Genomic DNA, 19,282 nt, shown 5'->3' on the forward strand with positions numbered 1-19,282 from the left:
ATCTGGCTTAATGTGTCAAGCGATGGGCTCTTGGAGGTAGCTTAACAGGCATCTAGGGGGTGTGAATGCTCTGGGGGAGAGCATTTAATGGGAGGTTCCTGGTAGGTGGTGCTGGGAGCCTTTATGGTTTTTGTTAATTATTTATGTTTGTTGATGTTGTTATATTTATGTGTTCAGTTGGTAGTCTATGCCCTGTTAACACAACGAGCTGTTGGGCCTAAGGTCACGTGGCAATGTGTCAGGGTTCCACCCTACTAGCCTGGACCGTGGATGATTTATTTTGCTGTAATGTCCTGCTGCTTCCACTAGTGGCCACCCTCCCCCTCCCTCTGGAGTGCTCAGGATCAGATTACCAGGTCAGCTGGGTCTGATCACCTGAGTGAAGCCCTGCCTTTATTAACCTGCCCTGCCCTGTAGTCAGGGCCTTTGCATTGAGGTGCATGGACTGCTCTGCTTTGGCCCTGTACCGTGTGCTACCTGCCTGTACCTGAGCTACCCGTGTCTTGTACCTGAGCTTCCCGTGTCTTGTACCTGAGCTTCCTGCCGTCAGCTCACCCAGTGGGCCTCCGGACCAGTCAGCCCTCCCAGTTGGGCTTCCTGCCGTCAGCTCACCCAGTGGGCCTCCGGACCTGTCAGCCCTCCCAGTTGGGCTTCCTGCCGTCAGCTCACCCAGTGGGCCTCCGGACCTGTCAGCCCTCCCAGTTGGGCTTCCTGCCGTCAGCTCACCCAGTGGGCCTCCGGACCAGTCAGCCCACCCAGTGGGTCTCCGTACCAGTCAGCCCACCCAGTGGGCCTCCGTACCAGTCAGCCCACCCAGTGGGCCTCCGTACCAGTCAGCCCACCCAGTGGGCCTCCGTACCCGTCAGCCCACCCAGTGGGCCTCCGTACCCGTCAGCCCACCCAGTGGGTCTCCGTACCAGTCAGCCCACCCAGTGGGCCTCCGTACCCGTCAGCCCACCCAGTGGGCCTCCGTACCAGTCAGCCCACCCAGTGGGCCTCCGTGCCAGTCAGCCCACCCAGTGGGCCTGCGTACCCGTCAGCCCTGCCAGTGGGCTTCCTGCCGTCACCCCACCCAGTGGGCCTCCGTACCAGTCAGCCCTGCCAGTGGGCATCCTGCATAGAGACTACTGCCTTTACTTGCTGGTCATATCACCTGTTACAATACAGTACCTTTCTTCGTATTCTGTTGTGCTGTGTGTTATTTCGCCTGTCCGTACCACATCACTTCCGTCATGCATCGTGGGGTGCAAACAGAACCCCTCGTATCCCCTGCTACTGGGCTCCTACCCGACCTGCTTACCAGGGTCCTGACAGAATGCAAAGGCCAATACAAGGAGTCCGTGGGGATACCTGCAGTACTGGAATTGCTGGCGGAATGTCTTCTCCAGATATGTATATCTGTGCGGACTGTTTTAAAACCCGACCATGGTGATACCAAGACCAAGACAGAAACCAAAAGCAAGAAGGCTCCTAAGAAGAGCTACAAGCGTGAGCCACTTACCAAGGAGGAAAAACAGAAAAGACGAGAGGACAGCCTATGCTATTATTGTGGAGAGGCTGGTCATAGGATTACGTATTGTCCGTTGAAACCAGCCAAACCATCTGTTGTGGTTTATCATATAATATTCTTCATCTTCATTGATACATTTAAAACCTGTTCCAGAGTAATTTAAGATAGTTGCCCATTTTAGCATTTCAACATAAAGCATTTTTATTATGCTCAATAAATCTAGCATTTTGACTGTGTGAAGTAGGGGTGAGTAGCAGGTGTACCCCATTTGTTCTGCGAATACAAAACATTTGGAAATGTCTGTGAGAAGGATTAAATCTAGTTTTTGTGAGTTTGGCAGAGCTATCGGCAGGCATGCACTAAAAAATAGTAGTTAGATGACCCCTGGTATACTAGTTCCATGTAGGCAGAAGGCTTCTTGCTTGGAGTCTACTACTAGTGATAAAATCTTCTCCATCCCTCATACCAAAGTGAGGCATGGTTTTAGTGACAACCAAGGACTGAGGGGTCATGTGCTGGTGACTTGGTGGAATCCAGGATGAAGATAGATTGCAAGCTATTTTATGGTGAAGCACAGAATAAAACCAACACTACCTGCACTGACCACAACTGACCTTGATGCTACCACTACAACCCTTGGTGCTACCACTACTGGCAGCACTCTCCAGCACAAAAAAATTGGCAGGCAATGGCACTGTTAGATGATAGCAGCAGATTATTTTGTTTCAGAAGGTAGTGAGCAAGAAGAGGGAAGGGCTACAGCAGGGCTCTATCAGGAGGGGACCTTACTCCACCTTCTACCCAGGTGGAAAAGGATATGGTCATCTTCGATTTGTTTAGATTATGAGCCAGACTTGGAGGAGCCAACTGACACATCTGCCAGCAATAAGCAGCAGCCTGCCCATGCCACAGATTCCCCTACATGTGCTGACAGCACTACCACCACCACCATCACAACTATCACAAATACAACTATGGGGGGAAAAACAACACAAATATCACTGCTACCTCCTCTGGTGGGCAATGCCATAGTAAAGTGTGGGAGTATTTTAAGACTATGGGAGATGGCACTGCGAGGTTCAAGTTGTGTTATAAGGTAGAAAGCAGGGTAAGTACATCTCATTAATTATAGGATGAATCAATGCTTACCTACTACAGTGCAGATTTGCTTCATGGGGAAACTCAATGCAGTAGCGACAACAGCAAACCCACAATAACCTCCCCACACACAAAACTGCAACACGAGGTTTGAGCGAGGAGGTTGTGCGTCGCATAGGGCACTGGCAGTTGGGATGCTTCTGGAGGTATGTGAGGCCGCATAGGCTGGTGTGTTAAGCTGGTCTTTGCTTTGTAGATGGGGTGGTTTGGCTTTTGTTTCAATGTTGGCTGGGGGTTTTCTGGTTTTTATATTATTATTTTTTCTTGATGCAGGATCCGGAGTCTTGGTCTGGATTGTGGGCGACTCTCACGTGTACTGGGCCCTTCGGAGAGCCGCAGTTAGGGTTAAAGGTCTGCAGATGGGCTTCCCGGAGGACCTGGTCCGTGTCAGTTGGTTCAGGGAGCGGGGTTTGTTATGGGATGGTGCTCGTTAAGGTTATGCGGTACCTTCGTTTAGGTGTGGCTCCAGCTGTGGTGGTCATTCATGTGGGTGGCAATGATATGGGTGTTGTACCTCAGCGGGAGTTAGTTTGGAAGATACGTCGTGATGTTTATAGGTTGCAGGTTTTAGTTCCCGGTGTTCGGTTAGTCTGGTCTGAGATGATCCCTCGGTTGTGCTGGCGGCATGCAAGAGATGGTGAGGCGATGGAGCACAGTAGGGGCAAGGTGAATAAGCTCATGGCAAGCTTTATTCGGAAGCACCATGGGGGGGGTGAGGCATGTGGCGTTGGAGGGTTGTCCTTCAGGTTTGTTTTGTGATGATGGCGTTCATCTCTCTGATCTTTTTTAATTGCGGAAGGGGTTGAAAAAAGCAGATTTTCTTTTGGTGGGGGGAGCCCATCTGGCTTAATGTGTCAAGCGATGGGCTCTTGGAGGTAGCTTAACAGGCATCTAGGGGGTGTGAATGCTCTGGGGGAGAGCATTTAATGGGAGGTTCCTGGTAGGTGGTGCTGGGAGCCTTTATGGTTTTTGTTAATTATTTATGTTTGTTGATGTTGTTATATTTATGTGTTCAGTTGGTAGTCTATGCCCTGTTAACACAACGAGCTGTTGGGCCTAAGGTCACGTGGCAATGTGTCAGGGTTCCACCCTACTAGCCTGGACCGTGGATGATTTATTTTGCTGTAATGTCCTGCTGCTTCCACTAGTGGCCACCCTCCCCCTCCCTCTGGAGTGCTCAGGATCAGATTACCAGGTCAGCTGGGTCTGATCACCTGAGTGAAGCCCTGCCTTTATTAACCTGCCCTGCCCTGTAGTCAGGGCCTTTGCATTGAGGTGCATGGACTGCTCTGCTTTGGCCCTGTACCGTGTGCTACCTGCCTGTACCTGAGCTACCCGTGTCTTGTACCTGAGCTTCCCGTGTCTTGTACCTGAGCTTCCTGCCGTCAGCTCACCCAGTGGGCCTCCGGACCAGTCAGCCCTCCCAGTTGGGCTTCCTGCCGTCAGCTCACCCAGTGGGCCTCCGGACCTGTCAGCCCTCCCAGTTGGGCTTCCTGCCGTCAGCTCACCCAGTGGGCCTCCGGACCTGTCAGCCCTCCCAGTTGGGCTTCCTGCTGTCAGCTCACCCAGTGGGCCTCCGGACCAGTCAGCCCACCCAGTGGGTCTCCGTACCAGTCAGCCCACCCAGTGGGCCTCCGTACCAGTCAGCCCACCCAGTGGGCCTCCGTACCAGTCAGCCCACCCAGTGGGCCTCCGTACCAGTCAGCCCACCCAGTGGGCCTCCGTACCCGTCAGCCCACCCAGTGGGCCTCCGTACCCGTCAGCCCACCCAGTGGGTCTCCGTACCAGTCAGCCCACCCAGTGGGCCTCCGTACCCGTCAGCCCACCCAGTGGGCCTCCGTACCAGTCAGCCCACCCAGTGGGCCTCCGTGCCAGTCAGCCCACCCAGTGGGCCTGCGTACCCGTCAGCCCTGCCAGTGGGCTTCCTGCCGTCACCCCACCCAGTGGGCCTCCGTACCAGTCAGCCCTGCCAGTGGGCATCCTGCATAGAGACTACTGCCTTTACTTGCTGGTCATATCACCTGTTACAATACAGTACCTTTCTTCGTATTCTGTTGTGCTGTGTGTTATTTCGCCTGTCCGTACCACATCACTTCCGTCATGCATCGTGGGGTGCAAACAGAACCCCTCGTATCCCCTGCTACTGGGCTCCTACCCGACCTGCTTACCAGGGTCCTGACAGAATGCAAAGGCCAATACAAGGAGTCCGTGGGGATACCTGCAGTACTGGAATTGCTGGCGGAATGTCTTCTCCAGATATGTATATCTGTGCGGACTGTTTTAAAACCCGACCATGGTGATACCAAGACCAAGACAGAAACCAAAAGCAAGAAGGCTCCTAAGAAGAGCTACAAGCGTGAGCCACTTACCAAGGAGGAAAAACAGAAAAGACGAGAGGACAGCCTATGCTATTATTGTGGAGAGGCTGGTCATAGGATTACGTATTGTCCGTTGAAACCAGCCAAACCATCTGCAACCCATTCACACAAACCCCGTGCCCAGGAACCTGCATGTAAAGAGAATGCAGCAAAGCTGGAGCACACCCTGTCGCTTCCCCAGAATGGCGATCCAAGGGTTAATCAATTCCCGGTACCTGAATTACCTACGTCGTCTGAAGTCATGTCAGATGACCTCCAGACCATGTCTGACGACCCTGACTGGTCTGACATGGATGATGCTTCTTCTGAGGCTGCTATAGCGGACAAACCTGAGAACGAGAACACCATGGCTGTTGGTGCGGTTGGGACCACCACTCCCATCACTCACAGGAGTAAGAACGGGAGACTCCAAACCGCAAGACACTCCCTTGGGGCTCCTGGTTATGTCCTACCAACCAATGGGACAATCGTGCACAGAAAGGAGCTGAAATATTATGAGCAACATCTTCGTGATCAAACACCTGGTAGGCGTTCCTCCATTCCTGTCTCCACCCAGTCCAGTCCCGGTATTGGTCAACACCAGTCAGAGGGATACAGTGTACAGGGGGTATTCCTATCCCCTGGCGAATGCTTGCCTGGTCCGACTTCTGTACTTACCACGACGTTCGCATCTGTGCCACCAGTGGCTAAGGTCCGGAACACCCAGGCCAGCACACCTGAGGCGCTGCCACCAGACCGTGTAGTGGCTTCCAATGGAACTGTCATACGCCGTGAAGATCAGCATGTTTTTGAGGAAGCGCTACGTGCCAGAACTAGGTTGTCCCGCCACAGACGGTGACACTACTGCCATACGCAGTCCTACGAGCACCCAGAGGTTGCTCCTTGCGGTGGGGATATGTCAGGGTTCCACCCTACTAGCCTGGACCGTGGATGATTTATTTTGCTGTAATGTCCTGCTGCTTCCACTAGTGGCCACCCTCCCCCTCCCTCTGGAGTGCTCAGGATCAGATTACCAGGTCAGCTGGGTCTGATCACCTGAGTGAAGCCCTGCCTTTATTAACCTGCCCTGCCCTGTAGTCAGGGCCTTTGCATTGAGGTGCATGGACTGCTCTGCTTTGGCCCTGTACCGTGTGCTACCTGCCTGTACCTGAGCTACCCGTGTCTTGTACCTGAGCTTCCTGCCGTCAGCTCACCCAGTGGGCCTCCGGACCAGTCAGCCCTCCCAGTTGGGCTTCCTGCCGTCAGCTCACCCAGTGGGCCTCCGGACCTGTCAGCCCTCCCAGTTGGGCTTCCTGCCGTCAGCTCACCCAGTGGGCCTCCGGACCTGTCAGCCCTCCCAGTTGGGCTTCCTGCCGTCAGCTCACCCAGTGGGCCTCCGTACCAGTCAGCCCACCCAGTGGGTCTCCGTACCAGTCAGCCCACCCAGTGGGCCTCCGTACCAGTCAGCCCACCCAGTGGGCCTCCGTACCAGTCAGCCCACCCAGTGGGCCTCCGTACCCGTCAGCCCACCCAGTGGGCCTCCGTACCCGTCAGCCCACCCAGTGGGCCTCCGTACCCGTCAGCCCACCCAGTGGGTCTCCGTACCAGTCAGCCCACCCAGTGGGCCTCCGTACCCGTCAGCCCACCCAGTGGGCCTCCGTACCAGTCAGCCCACCCAGTGGGCCTCCGTGCCAGTCAGCCCACCCAGTGGGCCTGCGTACCCGTCAGCCCTGCCAGTGGGCTTCCTGCCGTCACCCCACCCAGTGGGCCTCCGTACCAGTCAGCCCTGCCAGTGGGCATCCTGCATAGAGACTACTGCCTTTACTTGCTGGTCATATCACCTGTTACAATACAGTACCTTTCTTCGTATTCTGTTGTGCTGTGTGTTATTTCGCTCGTATCCCCTGCTACTGGGCTCCTACCCGACCTGCTTACCAGGGTCCTGACACAATGACTTGGTTAATAAATAAAATTGGCTGTGTGTTAGGGACCAGGAACCAGACGGACACGAAACGTAAAATGCAATCACCTTTATTGTAATAATAATAGTGAACAAAGCCAAATCGTGATCCAAGAGCATATACCAAAAGACAAGCCGGGTCAGGAACCAAGACGGGTACTCAGACAAGCCGGGGTTGCCAGGAATACGGAGATCAGCAAAGTCAGGATCAAGCCAGGAATCAAGAGCCGTGAGGGACGTCAGAGAAAGCCAGGTCATGCACAGGAATTCAGGAACACAGAGACAGCACTTGCAGCCGGGAACAACATAAGGGCAAGGAGGAAGTGAAGTTTAGCTGCTGGCTGTGGGCTAGACAATGGGCTGAGTCACAGGAGTGACAGGAGTGTAGCCATGGCAACCCAGCAGGCTGTGTCAGCCTCCAGCAATGCAGCAGAAAAGCAGCTAGACCATAACACTGTTGCCTTTTCAAACCAAGTTTTCATGGTAGATACCGTATTTGCTCGATTATAAGACGAGGTTTTTTTCAGAGCAAATGCTCTGAAAAATACCCCTCGTCTTGTAATCGGGGTCGTCTTCTAATCAGACCTCAAATCAGGTCTGACTATTAGACTAAGATCCAGATCCCCCGCATCGCTGCAGGGGACCTGGATCCTCCTGTGCGGTAACCTCAGCTGCTGCCGGCGTCTATCACCGAGCGCCGGTGAAAGTGCCGGCAGCAGCCGAGGTTGCATACGCGCGTACCTTCCTGCTCCCGGGATAGCCCGCCCACTGCGGGGAAGCAGAGCCGGTTGTGGAGATTGCTGCAGGACCAGGACCCGGCGGCACTGTGCCGTCCCAAAGCAGATCCGGTAGACCTCTTCAATTTTCTGGAGGAGGCGGTGCCTAGCGGGGTCACACAGCGTCATGCTGAAATCCCGTGGGAGCTGCAGCAAGCGCCTGCTGAGGCATCGCGGTGAGTGAAGTGCCTGAGTGGGTATATTAGTGTCTGGGTAGGTAGGTAAGTATCTCGTGGGTAGGTAAGTGTCAGAGTGGGTAGGTAACTGTCTGGGTGGGAAGTGTCTCAGTGGGTAGGTAAGTGTCTGGGTGGGTATATTAGTGTCTGGGTATGTAAGTGTCCCCCTATATGCCACTCTGTCCCATGATATGCCTTTTAACCCCCTATATGCCAGAGTGGCATATAGGGGGTTAAAAGGCATAACATGGGACAGAGTGGCATATAGGAGGGTATAAGGCATGCCTGGGGGCAGATGTGCATAACTGGCGGCAGATGAGCATAACTGGGGGCAGGTTGGTAAATAAAAGGAAATTAAAAACAAAAACAAAAATAGACATGAATTATTATTTACTAGTAAAACTTTTTTCCTATAGGGTCGTCTTATAATCAGACTTTTTCTTTTTTTCCTAAATTAATATTCAGATTTTGGGGGGTCGTCTTATAATCAGGGTCGTCTTATAATCGAGCAAATACGGTATATGTCACTGCAAGTCTGAGTAAATAGATTACCTATGCAACTGAGAACATTCTGCATTCAAAATTTAAAAATATTTTAATCACAAAATAGATTGGAACAAGGAATGTGTTTTTAAGAATTAACTATGTGTACTTTTGGTAAGATCAACTTTAATCTAGGACAGAGAGTCCTTGCTACTGCAATGACATATGGGAATGTTACAGACTGATGGTTTACGTTATGTAAACTGTTGTTTGCGGTTGTCTTTTGTAGTAGCCCACAGAGTGTACCATTTAACTTCCTCAATTAGAGCCTTTGTTCACACACCTTAGGATATTTCTCTTTTGTATTTGACCTCCAGTGAACTACAAAAACATATGGTGTTTGTGTAAGAAGACAAAATAGCCGTGTAATTCCACAAAAGAATGTTCTATTATTTCACACACAATTAAATCCACTGTGAACTAATCACTCATTTAATAAGATATAGCCAGGGGAAGATTAACAATGGATCAAAAGGGGCAGCAGGGCACTGGCAACAAGGGCCTTAATTTGCTGCTTGTTGCAGAGCAATTTATATATTTGTCAGCAGTACACTACAGGCACACAGTGATAGGTTTTTATTGTAAGTGGGTCCTCCAATGTTACCCTGAAGCCCAAGCAAACCTTGATCCACCCCTGAATATGACAGTGGAAACATGTACAAAGTGTGATTCACAGTGGGTTAAGAGACAAACTTTAGTGGGTGCAGTAGGTAGAGGCACCTGGAGTGCAGGATAACATACTCTCTGGCTCTTTTTAAACCACATTATCTAAGCAGTTCATAAATAGGGGCATGTCCAGGACAGTAGACCTACACAGTGCACTGCAGCCATGTGACTGTTGCTAACCAGTGAGCCTCCATTGGATGTTTTCCCAGGTGGTGGGTGGTGAATGGACCATTGGTTGGTAACTAGACCGAACTCATGATAATCCCTCCATCTGATCTGTCCACTTTTCCTGACATCTCTATTACCGTTGACAATTCCACTATCCAACCAACAGACCAGGTTCGCTGCCTTGGTGTCATCCTTGACTCTGCTCTCTCCTTCATCTCTCACATCCAGTCCCTCACCAAATCCTACCGTCTCCACCTGAGAAACATCTCCCGAATTGGCCCTTTCCTTACACAAGAAACCACCAAGTTACTCATCCCTTGTGATATCCCGCCTGGATTATTGCAACTCCCTACTAACCGGTCTCCCCTCTCCTGCCTTTCACGACTTCAATCCATCCTCAACACTGCAGCCAGATTATTTTTTCTCTGCCGCCGTTCCTCATCCGCTGCCCCACTATGCCAATCACTTCATTGGCTCCCCTCCAGAATCAAAATTAAACTTCTGACCCTGATCTATAGAGGCCTCAACAACTCTGCACCACCTTACATCTCTATCATCCTATGCAAATACACCCCTACCTGCCCCCTTCACTCCTCTAACGACCTACGGCTATCTTCTACTGTTGTTACCTCTTCCCACTCCCGTAATCAGGATTTCACCCGCGCCGCACCTCTCCTGTGGAATTCCCTTCCACGTTCCCTCAGACTTTCTGTCTCGTATGCAACTTTCAAAACCTCTCTGAAAACCCACCTGTTCAGGGAAGTATACAATTTTCCTTCCCAGTACTCCCAACCATCATCATAATCAAGCCATCTGAACAATCAACAGCTTCACCACATCATCGGAACCAGATCAACTCATCCCCATCCAAGCAGTCCTCTCCTATTGTCTCACTTCCCCCTCAGTTTGTTATTGTATGTGTTATTGTATGTGTTTCTAAATTGTTCTTCTGACTGTAACAGCGCTGCAGAATCTTCCAGCACTTTATAAATTAATGTAATGTAATGTAATGTAACTGCTATCAGCAAAATCATTTGGTGTGGAGACATGTGGGACTGATAAGCCCCTGTATTAATGAAACCAAATATAACCGTTATATGAGAATATTTCGATTTCTTTTCAAACCATAAAAGAATGGAGAAAAAAAAAAATTCCCAAAGGAAATTATATTTTCCCAGAAAGATCAGGCTGTAATTTCGGAACCTTTTATCATTACATTAATATCTGCTTTTGTCTATTTGATGAGAGAATAGATGATTAAATCCCAAGGTACCAACTAAAATAAGTATTGTTATAGCACACGCAGGTGTTTCTTCTTAGAAGAAGAACCAAGTCTATAAGTCCTTTTTCTTGTGGACATTAGTAAATCTTTCACCATTGGGAAAGGCATTTGCTAGCATTGGATATAGAAAAGTACTGATCCAGACTGAAGCTTTACTCAACCATGTTGTCCCTTTTATTCTTCCTACCTGAAGTCTTCCAGCCCTGCATGAGGTGCACCAGCGATGGCATCACTTCTCGGGTCACACTCATCATAGTTTCCTCTGTTGCCACCGGCCCTCTTCCGGTGTGTTCCAGGTAACCATTTCTTAGTACAAGCAGCTTAACTGGGTATCTCCAGTGGTATTTGATTGTATTATTGTGTCAATATTTGTGTTCTGCAGTGTGGCTGTTGTAAGATCTAATCAGGTCAGCAGTAGGGCTAGGGCAACAACATGTTGTCCAGGAAACATATAATTTTTACATATCACTGACCAGCCCAGATAAAGTGCTGCCCTACAGGATGGAGGATCTATAACTGACTAATTGGTTCCCTTCCATGAATCTATACATCCCACATACTGCAGGGCAGCACTTTACCTGGTCAGCAATTTGAAAAACGTATACCAGTCCTGGAAAACATGGCCGACGTGGTCACCCGAAGTGGGGACCTTCCTCTGATTCTTAAATAATTTCGCCCTGTGGGAGCTTCTACTGTAAGTCTGTTATCTTACCTTTCAATCTTTCCCTTTCATCTTGTACTGTTATTTGCTGGTCGGCCACTGTATTATGTGCTGTATCAAATTCGGCCATCTAGGCCTCTGTGTGTGCCATGAGCTCCTCTAGCTCACGTGTTATGATGGTGAATATTTCTTGTATGTCCTGTTTAGTCTCAAAGTAAGCTAGCATATGCCCCAAATGTCTTCTTTTGCCAGTAGCGGGACATCTTAGGTCTGGAATTCTGCAGCAATGTCATCAGGTTTGGGTTCTGTAAACTAAAAAATATTACTTTTTGCTGATGTCGCTTAAAGCTTCTCTCTTAGCTCGCTCATCTAGAACATGTAATATAATCAAAAATCAAAAGCTGTACCAGGTAGACTGGTTGTATCATGCATCCTATGATGAGTTGGGCAGGTATCATTGTTGTGTGAGTCTGTAGGGCTGCATAAACTATGCTGAGGCATTTGATGAAATACAAACACACACAACACACAGACAAATTATCTTCTGCACAAGAGGATACACTTTTTTATTCAATATAGTTATAAATGATTTATTTCCTTTATGATGATCACTACAACTTATGCATGAGACACTATAGTATTTTTAATATGGAGATTTCTCTTTTTTCTAGAGAAGTAGATATGTGTCATGCCATAATAAACATAAAAATAATTTGTATAAGTGGAAATGGGAATTCAGGCCTATTTAACTCAAGTGTTTTTTTCAAAGAATTGCCCAGTCCTTTGGCAAATGTACATGTTCAAGTTTAGTGTTCAGCCCTATTGACGTCCAGCAGGATCCTTTTCATACAACCTTCCGAAGAGCGTGATACTTAAAAGAGGTTGTGAAGATATATTAGGCTGACTTATTAAACGACCATCAACGAGAACCTAAAGAACAGAAATATGGGAAAAATAATAAAAATACATGTGCACTGTTTAATTGTGGAAGGGAATTTAAACATGCAAAATGCAAAAAACCAAGGGAAAACATGGTATCATGCTATTATGAAAAAAGTTAAATAAAATGTTATATGCTATAATATTCAATGTTTTTTAAATAACACGTCAAGTGATAGATTGTCCTTAAATTCAATGGACTGAACCTTAATTAGCCTCAACAGTGTGAAAAAAACCTCATCATTTTACTAACACCTCTCCCCTCTGTCAGTCTTTTCACCGGCTGCCTGTGCACTTGAGGATTCATTTCAAAATCCTTACTCTTTTAAAGCCCTTCCCAGCACTTCCCACTTACATCCCCTCACTCATTTCTAAATGCATCATTTGCTGCATGTCACATCTTGGATTTAACTGAGAACACAGAGAATGCAATAAGTATAATTTTAAGATATATATAAATATAAAAACATTAACTGTTGTTTACCTGAAACATATTTGGAGCCAAATGAACTTTGCTCAACAAAACTTCAGGAAATACAAAATCTGTGGAAAAATTGCCGCTGAGAGAAAATGACTGAAATTTGGTGGAAGCTAAATCAACAGATTCGCCACAAGACTTTAAATCAGTGCTTCCACATTTTAATAATGTGCACACCTGCAAAATAAAAGATATTTATTTTCAGAATCTGATTCATTAACATTTAAATGTTTGCAATTATAAAAAACAGCTGTTTATACTACGTGGCAGCAGGCAAGAGTAAAGTTACATAGATGCCAACATCTTAAGTTCTCTATCTAGTGCTTTTTTAAATTGGATCCCATTTCCTAGGTATCCCCTACAGTTACCACCTTTTTACATGCACTGGCAGAAGTGAATGATGTCAGCATTCCCCTGTATTAGAGTAGAATTGCTATGTGTTTTTTTTGTTTGTATATATGTTGATCCATCTTCCTGGGGTAGCCTTGCCAGTGGAGTGACCAGTGTGGAGTGCTGTGCAATTTCTGTGTCACATGACAACCAGGAGCTGTACAACGGACTTTAGCTGGATTAAGGTACTTCTAAATCTGGTAAAAGGGAGAAAGATTAAGCTCCAGTAAACAGAGAGATGGAAGACTTTGCTGTGAGAGGAGCCAACAATCCAAAACATATGGGAACAGTTTTTAGTAACAGCATCCATCTGATCTGCTGTCCCAGTGTATGTTGTGGAGCAGGTTGAATACAGTGACTGATCCAGCTGTATGATGCAAAATGCATCCTCATCAAGTGAGAGAGCTACGAAGCAAAATTCAGATACAGCAAGTGGCTTAAAGATCTTGGCGTGATCCTTTTGCCTGTGTAACTGAATACTTCAGAGTGTCATTATCCCCTCTCATGCTGATAGGACATTCTACCTTCTTTTGACCTTAATAAAGTGTACACAGTCCTTCTGGTGGATCACAGTGATAGCCATCTTATGAATGACAATTGTTTTATTCTTGTGAATTCAGTAAAGGACCCCAACAAGTACCCATCAGCCGTTAGAGTGAAGACTAAGGTCAGTACACAAGGCTTGGAAGGGTGCTGGTCAACATATTATTTGCCTTATTTTTATCTGCATGTATCCTTTAATAATTACTTTAATAAATGCTGTTTTACCACTACTGTTGTGTATTTTGTTCCTGTCTGGAAGCCCATCCATACACTGGATACTCCCTGGCTCCTCCATAGCAGGGGCTCAGAATTTCGAAGGTAGCCGGGTTCTTACCAGAGGTGTTAGAGTCATTCTGTGGAATTCTAATTCAGTCAGCCTGCCCCATGTGTAAAATGTATCACCAGCAGATGTCCCTTCTACCCCAAAAACAAACACAAAATACTTAACAGGATAGTTAGAAAAAATTAGAAAAACTGAAGGATTAAGGATCCAGAGTCGTGCAAGGTCCACTAATACGGCACATAGGTTTGTTTGTGTCAGAAATATTTATTGATTATTCTGTTTAAGCTGATGTGAGGACATCTAAGAGAATCACAGTACTGGAAGGGTACATTTTAAGACAATTCCTTATGGTTATTTTGACTAGACTTGGGCGCTGGCCAACTCTTGGTGGGGGGGGATCTTCGTATTCCACGAATATTCTCCCGTTCCTGTGTTCAATTTGGGCGAATATTCGTGTACATTCTTTGGGTTCGTTTTTTTCTTCGTTTTTCTATAAGGGGTTAATACGGGATTAACGCAGCATGGACTACGCAGCAGCTTTGGCGCCAGGTACTACAGACTTTTAAAATCCTGGTCCAGCAACTTGGCCGGCAGAGACCACTGGTCTCCCTGCTCCAACAGTTAAAGGTCCGTAAAAGTTACTTTATTGGTCGTTCGTACGTACCTTTAACTGTTGGAGCTTGGTCTCTGTCGACCAAGTTGCACCAAGTTAACCCCTGACGGCGAACCTACGGATTTCTGCTCCCGTTATCTACTCAGCATCGCAGGGCTTAATGGGAGTAGAAATCCATAGGTTCACCGTCAGGAGTTAAAAAGGCCGTGCGAGTGAGCCTATTGGTTACCTGCAGGGTCCTCCTGCAGGTGACCAATAGAGTCGTTTGCACCGCCCCTTAACCCCTGACGCCGAACCTACAGTTTTCTGCTTCCATCAACCTCTGCAGAGCTGCGTGGATAAGGTAGACTAGATGGGAAAGGAACCAAGGAAATTAGTAGATGAAGATGAACACGAAAATTCTTCGTTTTGTGTGTCTTCGTGTACGTTTTACCGTTGCTATCTTCGCTTCCTCGTTTCTTCGGGACGAACAATGAAAACGCACTCTTCATGTTCGCCCGAATACAAACGCACAAGTCTAATTCTGACCATAATCCTTAGGTTTATCACGGAATTTTTTTTAACAATAGATAATTTACCTGCAAATGATATTCCCCCTCAACGACATGAAGACCATCGAAAGCACCAAGTACATAGACCTCATTGCTCTTCTCCTTTTCCTCTTCCTTTTTGTAGCTTAAATGGCAACAGAGATCATTTTGGCAAATTGAATAATTCCCTTGTGGCTCATTCAGAACAGTGAATGTATATTCATCAAAGAAAACCTTTCCAATAAAAACATCGGTGCCAGTAGGATGTTTTCCAATTCTGGAAGCATATTGATTCCATTTGATGGGATTATATGTTGACGAGTTCCGTGGATGTGCATACAACTCAGAGATTAGTAGATAACCATCCTCAGTGTCCATGTTATAATAATATGGCCCAATTTTTTCTGGGGAGAAAATTCCACTACCTGTGAAGGTAAATAATGCAAGAATTTGGGTTTCAGGTATTGTAGTTATTTTTTTGTAAAATAGTAAAATTAGTCAGCAGCATAATTTCATTAACAGAGTATACACAGCAACAATGATAACAGGAGAATGTAATATGACAATAAACATGATCCTTAAAATACTCGTAGATGTAATTCGAACACATGTGACATAAGACCAGCTAGGACCAAATTTCTTTCATGCATACTATGCAAAGAAACTAGCAAAAACAAAGAATTGTCACGTGAATAATTGGAAAAATATGTTCAAAATGTGGAGAAGAGCACAAAATAAACACAATAAAAAGGGTCAATTTCCCATCTCTATACATATTGATCTGTTGCTGTTTTAATAGCCCTGACTTTTGGTCCTAAAATGTTACGGAACTGTTAAGATAGTGAATGATTACTGGTTAACTATGAATGGACATATATAACCGTAATGATACACCATGAAGTGATAATGATTCCAACGTCACTGGGTCCATCTAGGGAGCATAAGGAAATGTTATGAAATGCCGCTATTAATCATTTACAATACACCCAAACATACCCTTCGACTTTTTGTAGCATGGTAATGATTAAATACATTTTTTAAAAAAACTGTTCTGGTTATTTTAGTTTTGTAGGTATGTATATTGTGGTAGGAGGACCAGGGTTTTCACCATAGAACACAAAACTATCATAATGCAATTTTCTTGAGATTTATTCACAAATTAAATAGTACTGTGTTTAGTACGGTAGCAAAACAACCAAAAATGACATATATTCCTACCCAATTGTAAAAGGTTCTGTTTAGAATGGGAATAAAGGAAACAGTGTAAAGTTCAACTTATTGGGGATAGGTGTTCAGATGAGGTCCCAAATGGTTATTCATTTTTTTTGTGTTGGCCTAATAAAAAGTATCAACTTCAATCAAATACTCCATCTTATCTTGGGCTAATGTAGCTGTATCCAGTTTTCTTATTATATTTCAAAGTGTTGGTGTGTCTTACCTGTCATTCTCTGGGTTGTGTTGTGAGTATTGGCAGAGAGCAGGTTCACTCCCATTCCCATGGCCCATGCAGAGTGGAATTCTATAGCAGACAGATGGGGCAGAACATTCATCCATGCTGTTGGGAATATGATTGTATCCACATTGTGATCCACCACCAGTGCTACAGCTGGGTTGTAGAAGAGTATATCAAAGCAAATAAAGATGCCAAACCTTCCAAAAGGTGTCTCAAAAGTCACAACCTCAGCCTCATTTGGTGCATTAAACTGTATCTCTCCAAGGAAAAGGTGTTGCTATAAAATAAGAAGACTTTCATTAGATCTATAAATTAGTGTTTAATATTTTCCTTTTCACCATTACATTTTTATCTACCTACAACTTCTGATTTTAGTCATATGCAGGTGTCAACTACTTAGGTTTCTAAAGACGGGCAGACATATTGAGGAAGTTATCGTAGTAATAAAGCAATAAATGTATATATTTTTATCTCGTGTTAAATAAGATTCCTGAAACATTCAGTTAAACATTAACATTAAATTGGGGCTTGTTCAATCAATATAGTGGAGTGTGCTTGGAAGTGTCACAAAAAATTTGCTGGATGCAGAACTTACCTTGTGGTAACGTGCTATTAGCTTTCCATCAGAATCATATACAACAGCAGTGTTGTAGTTATATTGCCCATCTGCTGGGCAACCAACCTCAGAGATATTGCACATTTTTCTGTCTCCTATATTTGCAACTATATAAATAGAGTTGTGTTTGGCCATACAACTCAGTCTTTGCTGTACAGGAGCTTTGCCAAACCTAAAAATAAAAGAATGGACATTTCACTTGTAAAGTAACCTGAACCTCTATAAATCAAAATACAGATAAGGAATTGTATTAGAATATTTCTGCAATCATTTTGTTTGACATTTGATGTTTTTTTTTTTAAAATAAGTTTTAATGTATTCTCTCTGTACCTTTCAGGGTCATCGCATGGAATCCAATTAACCTCAGGATTTGGAATATCTTCAAGATAAGGACTGATTGTTTCTCTAGTAAACTTCCATCCATAAATTCCATCTTCTGGTGTTACAATTAAATGTGCACCCTAGAATTAAGGTACAATTATTTCAGTGTATGAAAAATTTAAAAGTAAAAATAACGTCACTGATTTATTTCTGTTAGATAATTCCCATTGATCTATATTAAATAAGCAGAGAATATAGACTATAGTGGTGTCATGTTGTTTAGATTACAGGTAGCACATGATAAGAAAAGATAAGCTTTTAAAAACAATAGGGGAAAGGTCATTCTAGTTATCTGTCAGGAGAAGAGAGAACTATTTCATAGATCACAGATCTCACTGCAGCTATATGCAATGCGGAGTACATTGAATGAAGAGCTGTTAACCCAATTGGAACTAAGGAATATCAGAAATGAAGAAGTTGGTGGCTGTTAATGAGCTGACTGTAGTCTATGTTGTGGGAAAAATCAAGTAGAATTGTTGGCAAAAAAACACATTTTTTTTTACCTCGGATAATAGATGTGGGGAAATACATTGTGTAATTCAAATTAATTTATCCCATTATTAATTTAATTACTTATTCATTAGCTAATCCATTCATTCATTCTACAATATTATCATTGCAACCTTATGAATTTGTTATGTTTCTTAATCTTTAGCCATTAATTGTTTATAAAGCAAACATTATTATTTCCATTTGGTATGTGTGGAAATTCTGACAAAAGGGCAAAGGACAGGTGGTAAAAAGTCACCCATTTGTGTGCCAAATTCCATAAGACATGATATCTGTTGCTGTACTTCTAATGTGAAGTGAACATTGTGTAATATATATATATATATATATATATATATATATATATATATATATACACACATACACACACATACAGTAATAGTTTTCACAAACATTTTTTGCATTATCATATTTTCATATAAATTGTTAACTTAAATACAACTTAAATACAAACCCATATTATTGTATAAATGTATACAGTATAATTAAACAATATTACCTGTTCAGCTGCTGCCTTGATTGCTTTTTCCAAGACATCCATGTTTCTGTTCATGAGGTCCAAGGCTTCCTTTTTTGTAACAGGGGTCATTGTATGATCAGGATGTATAACTGCATGTTCGTAGACAGCTGCAATATATCTCTCCATATTTTGAGCATTGCTGACACAAACCAACATAGAAAACAAAAGGTACATAACACTCATGCTGAAAGTGTGTGTGTGTGTGCTCACCCGTAACGGATTATAAACCTAGTGAACAAATGCTTTTCAGATTCCTGTTTTATCTTTCGCAATGCATTATCGGTGGCACTGACATGCATTGCATAATATTAAAAGATTATGAACTCTGCTGATTGCTGCTTTGTTAAATAATTATGCATGTTTATTAGTGCTCACGTTTCGGAATACGTTTGTCTTACATTTATAAAACTTTATGGAAAATGTGTGTACTATAACTACCTGAAGTGTAATTGAATACAACTAGGAAGCTGTCAATAATGAAGCCTGCTAATTAATTCGATAGTTGCATATCACTAGACATGTGATGATTGTTTTGTCATATAACCTGCTTACTTTTGCATACACGCAACATTTGAAGTGTCTAAGGGGTTGTAGATGGGATGTGTAGAGTAGGAGCCTGCCAACCTACCGTACCCATATAGCCACCTTGTGGTGCTCAGAGGGCTGTGAGTTGGCCAAGTGGGTAATGCAATGGGGATCTGTGCTGCAACAGGACCGACCTCTATTCATTTTGCAGCTCCCTGATCCAGTGTTAGGTACAAAGAAGGTA

The 19,282-nt window shown here is 44.9% G+C and overlaps 1 protein-coding gene across 2 annotated transcripts; it reads right to left on the reverse strand.

Annotated features, from left to right (window-relative positions):
* Positions 1-11,794: 11,794 nt before the first annotated feature.
* On the reverse strand, positions 11,795-18,763 carry VNN1 (vanin 1). Of its 2 annotated transcripts, XM_053461363.1 has the most exons (8): positions 18,493-18,761; positions 17,433-17,563; positions 17,082-17,274; positions 16,472-16,763; positions 15,082-15,458; positions 12,681-12,851; positions 12,054-12,187; positions 11,795-11,911 (listed from the first exon to the last, which is right to left on the reverse strand). In XM_053461363.1, exons 1-7 carry the CDS (start codon positions 18,694-18,696, stop codon positions 12,077-12,079), a joined length of 1,479 nt encoding a protein of 492 aa, XP_053317338.1. In that variant the 5' UTR covers positions 18,697-18,761; the 3' UTR covers positions 11,795-11,911; positions 12,054-12,076. The 2 variants fall into 2 exon arrangements, with proteins under 2 accessions (XP_053317338.1, XP_053317339.1); XM_053461364.1 differs by lacking the exon at positions 11,795-11,911 and having other exon boundaries at positions 12,048-12,187; positions 18,493-18,763.
* Positions 18,764-19,282: the final 519 nt, after the last annotated feature.

The sequence above is a fragment of the Spea bombifrons genome, chromosome 3 (genome assembly GCF_027358695.1).
Source record: "Spea bombifrons isolate aSpeBom1 chromosome 3, aSpeBom1.2.pri, whole genome shotgun sequence".
Taxonomy (NCBI): domain Eukaryota; kingdom Metazoa; phylum Chordata; class Amphibia; order Anura; family Pelobatidae; genus Spea; species Spea bombifrons.